This window comes from Hypomesus nipponensis, chromosome 27, assembly GCF_054491055.1.
Source record: "Hypomesus nipponensis isolate SF chromosome 27, ASM5449105v1, whole genome shotgun sequence".
NCBI lineage: Eukaryota > Metazoa > Chordata > Actinopteri > Osmeriformes > Osmeridae > Hypomesus > Hypomesus nipponensis.
In genome coordinates, this window is record NC_140387.1 from 3,535,539 (window position 1) to 3,544,341 (window position 8,803).

The 8,803-nt window shown below is 53.1% G+C and overlaps 1 protein-coding gene across 1 annotated transcript; it reads right to left on the reverse strand.

The window, feature by feature from the left end:
* Positions 1-1,806: 1,806 nt before the first annotated feature.
* lhfpl2a (LHFPL tetraspan subfamily member 2a) lies at positions 1,807-8,797 on the reverse strand. The gene is made up of 2 exons (XM_084693858.1): positions 8,365-8,797; positions 1,807-3,039 (listed from the first exon to the last, which is right to left on the reverse strand). The coding sequence occupies exons 1-2, from the start codon at positions 8,783-8,785 to the stop codon at positions 2,783-2,785; spliced, it is 678 nt and encodes a 225-aa protein (XP_084549984.1). The 5' UTR covers positions 8,786-8,797; the 3' UTR covers positions 1,807-2,782.
* Between the last annotated feature and the right edge of the window lie 6 nt (positions 8,798-8,803).

Genomic DNA, 8,803 nt, shown 5'->3' on the forward strand with positions numbered 1-8,803 from the left:
CGGACTGTTTAACGGTACGTCCCGAGAGGCTGCACTACCAGCTTAAGCCCACAGAAGGGCGGCAAACCTCAAACAAGCACACTGACACGCGGTTGCTTTGTTAAAACTAAGGTCACTAACTGTGGGTGTTGACTTCTACAGCAGTGTACAATTCTACACTGATGCAGCATCTTAAACGATGACCAAACAAAAAAACAGCATACTGCCTTCCTCTTTTTAAAAACAAAATGTTTTCTTTCTCGTAACGCAAACGAGCCCTTCTCATAGACGGTAGGCTTACCGTTGGGAGCTCAATGAAAGAGGACCGGTAAGTGTTTATATGCAGTTGGTGTATACGGTGGCGTCTTATGGATTCCAGATCAACTTCATTTAGGCTATCCGCAAGTTTAAAACGGAGCACAAACGAGGACAGCGCGGTGTGACAGTGAGCCTGCGTGCAGTTTGGCACGCGGCCACCAGCTCGTGTCGATGTTGACGAAGGCCAGAGACGGCGCAGCAACACGACCCCAACAGCACCAGCGCATCAAGATGTCACACGATCCCAGCAAGATGTCACACGATCCCAGCTAGAACTGAACAGGGAACGACTAGGCCCACCCAGTAAGTCACTGTCAAAGCATCCCTGGAAACCAGCATGTGGATAGGCTACAGGCAAAGCCATAGGAGGGGTGTGGAGTATGGTTGAAGAAATAAGGCTGGGTGATGTTTTTGTTAATGAGTCCCTCGCTTTCTCTTCTGCCCTCAGCTTTTTTAAATGTATCAGCAGCGCATTGGCTTCAGAGGTCACCTTGTTCGAGTCATTGTGGGTTACTGTAATAAGGAGGGGAACAGTCAACCCAACACATTCCTGTCATCAGCTTTCCTCCCATAGGGCCTAGTCCACCACATACACACAGTCATATCCTAGGAGCATTCACTATCTCTCTCTCTCTCTCTCTCTCTCTCTCTCTCTCTCTCTCTCTCTCTCTCTCTCTCTCTCTCTCTCTCTCTCTGTACAGGTTGAGTAGACTGTGCACACTTGTTGAGAAGCTCTCGGTGTGACTACTCATCCGTCCGCCCTCTTTACTGAAGGAACTGTGAGATCTGCCACATGACCTGGAAACACTGTCCAATCTGGAAGTCATCAAGTGTTGTGTTTAGTTAGTTAGCGTGAGTGTGTGAGAGAGAGAGAGAGAGAGAGGGGGGGGGGGGAGGACGAGAGAAAAGGAGGGATAATGTTTGCGGGGGGAGGGGGCTGTGCAGGAGGCCGGAGGTTTTCACTGCGGTCAGACAACGTTGAGGGAGTTGTGGACAAACACACACTCACACACACGAGGACGCACACATGTAGGAAACACACACAGACACAATCTCCCTTGTGTGATACACTTCCTCTTGGAGGGCCTACACACGTCGTCCATGCAGGAGGGTGGGGGGGGGGGGTGGTGGTGTTGAGGAGGGCGAGGAGTGAGGTCGTGTGTAGAAGTAGTCAGACCCAGAGAGCTTGGAGATGAGAGCGGGGGTGCGGGGTTGCGGACAGCCGGTCCTGAGGTCTCCCTGACGCATCTGAGAGCAGCGTGATACCGTCTTTAGTTCTGGATCAGTGGAAAAACTGATCGCACAGCCTGGAAACACAGCCACCCCCACACACTCAGACTCTAACCAGCATCTCACCACGGCTCTCCCTCCACCCTCCCTCCCTCCCTCCCTCCCTCCCTCCCTCCCTCCCTCCCTCCCTCCGTCCTCTCCTCCCCCACCCAGCACGCCGATAGCCACAGAGGGGGGGGGGCTTGGTTGGATACAAACTCAGACCGGACCATGCAGCACTCGTGTTCATTTTCTTTATTGATTTGGCAGAGACACAATGGGACATTGAGATGACTCGACAAACTCTACAGTTCTGTGGTTGGCATTTAGGCACCTCCCTGAAACGAGGCTCACACAATAATCATAATACTTCATTTGTGTGTCGCCTTGAGCCACTTCCAAGCTCGTAGTCCACAGAGTTTGGGAGGGATATGAAGGAGGAGCCGAGATAGACCAGGCCCCAGCACCATCGTTCAAGAGGGCGTGGGTTGGGGTCGACGGGAGGTCATCTCAGAATTTGCAAACATGGAGGCAAGCAGTCTCTCTCACACACATACACACACACACACACACAAACACACCCTAGTTCTCGGTTTGCTCCTATGCAGGTTTTTGTGAAGCATCGCCGGAAAAAACGTCCCACATTTACATTTCAAGGGTCCAAGAACATGACCATTGGTCATTTTAAGTACATTCTGTAAGCTTTGAGATCCATGCAAAACTAAAGGCCTTTTCTGTGAGTAGTTTATTTCGACTGAGTAGTGGTTCCCTTAAGTTACTCACATAACCTGGCTTATGAACATTAGACTAGCTCCGGGTTTACTGGTCACGTGAGAACGACAAAAGACCAGTATTTCAAGGCAAGAGTGACATCATCGGCACAGAGGCCAATCTTCTCAGATCATTCCTATGTACAGTATATACACACTTATTTACACAACACACAGCTACGGGAAATCTGGTACTTGCACCCACAAGGGAAAAAAAAAACATAACGACCGACACACAAGACAGACGTACAGCACCTCTAGTGGCAGAAGGAGGAAGTACACACATTGGAAAGAGCTTGGCACTGTAGAATCCTCTCCCACATCAACACACACATCGAAGAGAGTCAGTCTTAGTGGTAAACAACGGCGCAAAGGGCTCTCTCTTTCTCGGACCGACAGCTTGGCCCCCGAGGCGGGGGGGGGCGGCGGAAGGAGGAGGAGGAGGTTCAGAGAAGGCAGATGAGGCTTTTGCCCTCCTCAATCTCCTCCTGCACTTTGTCGCTGGACGTGGCGATCTCGGCCTGGGCGGAGAACACGGCGCAGACGAAGGTGAGCACGGTGCCGCCCATGGCCGTGTAGAAGGCCCAGCCCATGGAGCACAGACCGGCTTGGTAGGGTCCGGCGTCCGGCCCGCAGTACAGCTGCACCTTGTCTGAACCCCAGCCCGCGGGGTAAAGCATCAGGCCCAGGATCAGGAACAGACCTGCGGGGGGGGGAAAGATACAGTCAGATGGCTGAGCAGTGAGGGAGTCGGGCTAGTAATCAGAAGGTTGCCGGATCGATTCCCTGCCGTTGTGTCCTTGTACAAGGTACTTTATCCTACTTGCCTTGGGGGGAATGTCCCTGTACTTACTGTAAGTCGCTTTGGATAAAAATGTCTGCTAAATGACTAAATGTAAATACCATGTGAGAATTAAGGTTCATCAATTTAAAAATAATTACGAAAAAAAAATCTCCAGGCGTTAACATTTTCTGGAGTGAAAATATTTCCTGTTCCAGAACCACCTCAGCATACAGATATCCACTCGGATAGGAATGTTACAGTGGGCAAAAATGATTTCCTGAGTGTTGCTTTCAAATGTGTCTCAGGATAAGGAAACCAAGACCCTCCAAGCAGGAATCCTGGCTTCCCCCCAAAACGGCGACCCTCTGGGTCGCTGCTCGACACGACCAGGGGTTACACGACACGCACAACAACAGGAAAAGGTAGCCAGAAGGGGTTTTCCCACCCCCGGTTTCTGACTGACCCCTCCAGCTTCCTGTGTCTCTGCTTAAAGACCGGGTCACTTCCTGTCGAGGCCTGACCCACTTTTAACAAGGCCCGGATTCAGTCTCAACACCCCTGTGGTCGCACTCCCCCCCCCCCCCCCCCACACACACACTCGGTTTCAACACCCCAGCCAGACACTGCACTGTTCATACCCATAATTCAACACTTCACCAGCTAGACCTACCAGGAAGTATAATAACACACTGTAACATATGACTGATGAGAACAACCTCCCAACATTCCTGTCATATAAAACCCATGCATTTTGGTTAGTCATTTACTAGCTATTTGTAGCACACATTCATAACCTTACTTGACATATTACAGTGAAGCTAAGCTAAGCTACTTAGTGCACACCGTCCCCTCTGGGTGCAGACCCTCTCTGGTCATCCCTAGTCTGACCAGAGTGTCCCAGCCAGGGTCTGAGGGAGGCTGCAGCAGCCAGGGTCTCTGGCCCAAGCTGGGAGGCTGAGCAGGCCTGCAGACGGTCCGTCATAGCTGCTTCCAGATGTGGACCCACTGCAGCAGTCACTGTGCTGTGCGTCTACCAAGCCCAGACAACCCAGGGCCACACTCTCTTCCCATCTCTCTCTCTCCGCATCTCTCTCTCTTCCCATCTCTCTCTCTTCCCATCTCTCTCTCTCCGCATCTCTCTCTTTCTCTGCTTTCTCTTCCCATCTATCTCTCCCTCCCTCTCTCCCTCCCTCCCACCCCCCCCCCTCTCTCTCTGCTGGTCTGTTTGCCTGCAGACGTCTGAGTCTCTGGAGGAAACACTTAGAATAATATGATTAAAAATGAAGACTGGGGGGCAGAAAGAGAGAAGGATGGAGAGAAAGAAGAGAGGGCCAGAGGGGAGGGAGGGAGTAAAAAAAAAAAAGATAACAATCAGCGGCTTCATACCGTTTGTCTGTTAGGCTGGTCCTCCCTCCCTCCATCTTTCTACTCCTGCTCTGTTTATTTACTCGAGCAGGAGATGAAAAACAAAAGGCTTTCCACTTTCTCCCTCTTTCCTTCTTCCACTCTGTCCCTCTCTCTCTTTCCCTCTACCTCTTTCTCTCGCAGTGCTCCCAATATCGTATTAAACGCGGAAATGAAAACTAGGTCATAAATTCTTTCCACATGTTGCTGCGTTGCCTCGACGGCCAGACTAGCTCTGCTGACGGATTGAAGGTATGGTTTCAATTGTACAAGCCTCCACCACACACGACCCCCCCCCCCTCCCCAACACACACAGACACACACATGCAGCCCTGGACCCCTAACCTAATATCCCCCTGCAGACCCCACCCCTCCGCGCTGCACTCTGCCTGTGCTCCATTGTCCTGTACAGTCACTGCTGGGCCGCCATTGGTTCTCAAACAGGAAGGACCTAGCCTCCCTGTCCAGCCCCCTCCTTAGCCCTCTACTCCGAACCCCACCCCCAACCCTCGGCCTCCTCTCAGGACCCAGGAAACCTGGCGGCCTACCCCCTATCCCCCTACCCCTCCCCCGCTCCAAGAAACAGACCAAGAGTGTCAGGGCAGGAAAAGGAGAGCAGAGGAGGGAAAGAATCGAGAAAGGGGGACAGAAATGGTCGAAGCTGGGAACTATAAACGGAGAAAAACTATTTTTTTTTAAATCAAGCACGAGTGAGCGAAGACAGCGGTTGGTTTCTTCCACTGGAAACTTCCTGTCTGGTGCCGCGGACAGGGGATACCCAGAGGAGCTGAGGCCGATCCCCGAGCCAGCCTGCCTGACCAACACACTGATACCACACACCGTCAACATCTCCGCCTGGCTACAGGACGAGAGGGGGAATAGGGTTTCTCTGTGGAGAGAAGGGAGCGCCCCCTCCCTCCTCTCTTCCTCTTCCCCTCTTCCTCTGGTCCTCCTCCTCCCCCTCCTGCTCCCTCTCTCCTCCTCCCCTTCTCCTCCTTCTCTTTCACCAGACAGGGCCGAATGACCTCAGCTGAGCCCGTTTAAGTCGGTATATAAAAACAAACGACACGCATCGTTCCATTTCCATCCAGCTATCATCTTAGTGACACTGTCTGCTCTCTTTCCTGCGCTGTTTAGCTTTCGACTTTGTTTTCTTATCTCAGGCCCGCACACCTGGCGGCTCCACACCTGGCGGCTCCACTGGCGGGGCTTATCAGCCCTATCAATAGCAATCATGTGCATTTCCAGTCGCACCCAGAAACTCGCTACTCCCCTGTTGGCTCGGCGCCGGATACGATCTGGTGCGGTCATCGTCACAGGCATCGCCTACGCCTACGCCGGGGTCATAGGTCGCCGTGACACAGCCGATGACTCACGCGGTCACGAGAAACAGAGAGAGAGAGAGATCGGTAGAGCATCACAGAGAGAGAGAGAGGGAGAGAGAGAGAGAGAGAGAGAGAGAGAGAGAGAGAGAGAGAGAGAGAGAGAGAGAGAGGGAGAGGGACGGAGGGACGGAGGGACGGAGGGAGGGAGGGAGGGAGATAGAGGGAGAGAGTAAATGAAGTGTAGTAAAAGTATATGACACGTCAAGCTGTACGGTTGGAGACACCTTTACTGCCATGTTTGTTTGTCGTCTCAGACCTTCCACAAGTGTGTGTGTGTGTGTGTGTGTGGCTGCTGGACACACAGTTTGCCAGAGTGTGACCTTGACCACTGGAGCAGACTGGCAGTGGTCTGCTAAAGACATCTGGTTATGGAAGCAGGACGGTCCTTCCCATCAACAGAACCCCACCCTGGTCGCTCCCCACAGCAGGCTGCCAGGCTGTTATGGCACTGTGAGACAACCAACAGCCGTCTCAATACTGTGTGTGTGGCTTTGTGAGTGCTTGCGTGTGTGTGTGTGTGCCTGCTTACTTATGTGTGTGTGTGTGTGTGTGTGTGCGCCTGCGTACTTATGTATGTGTGTGTGCGTGTATGTTTGCCATCAGTCTGAGGGACTAGTAGGGTAATGAGGTCTGTGAGATGACGTGGCGTTTTCTGGCTGCAGTGTGACGATCCTCTCATCTGAGATCAACTCCCCCCCCCCCCCTCAAAAACATCTGGCGTCCAACTCCACCTCGCTCATCAGGCCCGGGTCAGCACGCTCCGGTGGAAAGTCCAAACTCACAACCAATGAGGGGGAGACGGGAACTTGACAGAGACGGCGACACTGCCTCCCTGCTAGGTGCAACTTTGGACTTTATATCTTCCTGTAGCCAGAGTCAACGAAGGGTGGGTGTTAAGTATGCGCCACAGGACGAGAGACATCAAGGAAGTACACCCCCCCCACCCCCCCGCTCTCTTTCTCTCTCTCCTCCCACATCCGTGGTTACCCTCATTCAGGCCGGAACGACCCGGAAAAGTCTGTTTTCCGAATCAACAGCACCCCTGCCCTCTGCTTAGTCATGAAATGATCGCAGGCCCTATGCTGCTGGCTGTGCTGCAGCACCATTCAATAAAAAGGTGTCAGCTTTACGGTTCCTGGGGTCGAACCCAGTCTGCCTGTGTGGACTCCATCTGGATGATGCACAGCAGCCATTCTGAGATCTACACTTAGCTGAGGAACTGCGTCATTGTGTGCGTGTATGTTGCTTGCTTGTGTGTGTGTGTGTTTTAGCCAACTCTTATTACTGTTGTTATCTCACATAAACGTCTGGCTTCCATCAGTGACATCGAGAGCACACGGAATTTGGCTTTGGATACTTTCTGGCTCCGGATTTGGACTGACTCAACAGTGTGACTAAACTGTAATAAAACAGTATCTTCAGAAAGACAAGAATGAGATGGGGGGGGGGGGGGGGACTGAGAGAGTTAGAGAGAGAGAACCCTCGGCCTGATAATGCTGCCTTTGTTGTAACAGGCCACGTGAGCGATTCTCACCTTGCCTGTTTTCGATTTACTTTGACCTTTCAGACCCCATTTGTAAAACACCCAGATCTCAGCAGTGCCAGCCCTGGTTCCACGCCTGGTTCCAGCCCTGGTTCCAGGTCTCTGGACTAGGCTGAGAGAACAGAGCTGTGTCTCGGCCCAGCCAGTCCTGGTGCCCATCTGCTGGGCCGTAGCGAAGGGGTTTGGGGGTGGGAGGCTGTCACTCACTACACCCCCTCCCCTTTCCCTACCTCCCTCCCCCCAGCCACCCACCACCTCTCCCCCTGGCCGGCCTGCCACAGTCAGGACCAAAGGAAAGCCTCTGGGAGAGGTCAGAGAGCTAGGAACTATGGGAGGGAAAAAAAGGTATCCATCAAATGACATCACCCTCTCCCGGCGAGTCCCGTAATTCACCACAGCCAAGACCAAGAGATATGGGCAAACACACACACACACGTCACATGACCCTACCTCCCGTCCAATCAAAAGGCCGACTCGAGAGAAAATAAATATTTGGGTCTGTTGTTGCTAACCTCAGGAGTCAGAGGTCACCACACTTCACACAGGAGTCAAACATACAGAGAGTGCAGGTTAATGTGCTCTAGGTGTGTGTGTGTCTTTGTGTGTGTGTGTGTGTGTGTGTGTGCTTTCGGCAGACCCGAACAACTCTGGTAAATGTTTAAACCCTAAAAGGTAAGCGGGGTGAACAGAAACACTGTGGTCAGTCAGAACGACTGTTTAAACATCCCAGCGACGTCCTCTAAACAGATGCCCTGCGCAAAATAAACACGACGCTATCAACAAGGCAGAAACCACAATGTGGTTGCACATGGGCGTGTGTGTGTATGTGTGTATGTATGTGTGTGTGTGTATGTATGTATGTGTGTGTGTGTGTGTGTATGTATGTATGTATGTGTGTGTGCGCTCCCTCACCAGCGATGGCCTGCAGCAGCCCGCACACGTTGAAGATGCTCTTCTTCATGATGCTCTGGAAGCACATGGTGAAGACGGAGATGAAAGCCACGGCGCACAGCAGCAGGATTCCCGCCGCCAGGAAGATGGCCGTGGCTTGCCAGAAGCCGCTGGCGATCTCGCCAAAGTGCACGGCGTACGGGCCGCACAGCACGCCTCGCCGGAGGTGCGGCAGCTTGATGCAGCGGCCGTAGAGGCCCAGCGTGGGCCGGTACGCCTCGCCGGCGGTGGGCGAGCCGTGCGGGCCGAAGACGGCGTCCGGCGTCCGCGGGAAGCCCACCAGCCAGTCGGTGCTCATGAAGGCGATGAGCTCGCCGAAGGCCGCCACGATGCTCAGCAGAGTCCACAGCATGGAGCGGCAGGTGACGATCACGTGACACATGGCGGCGGCTGGGGGGTG

Excerpts from the sequence above, each read along its gene's own strand:
- lhfpl2a (XM_084693858.1), bottom strand. The coding sequence starts at position 8,785 with ATGTGTCACGTGATCGTCACCTGCCGCTCCATGCTGTGGACTCTGCTG. Across the intron at positions 3,040-8,364 it reads GCTGCTGCAGGCCATCGCTG|GTCTGTTCCTGATCCTGGGC; the intron begins GTGAGGGAGCGC and ends CCCCCCCCGCAG.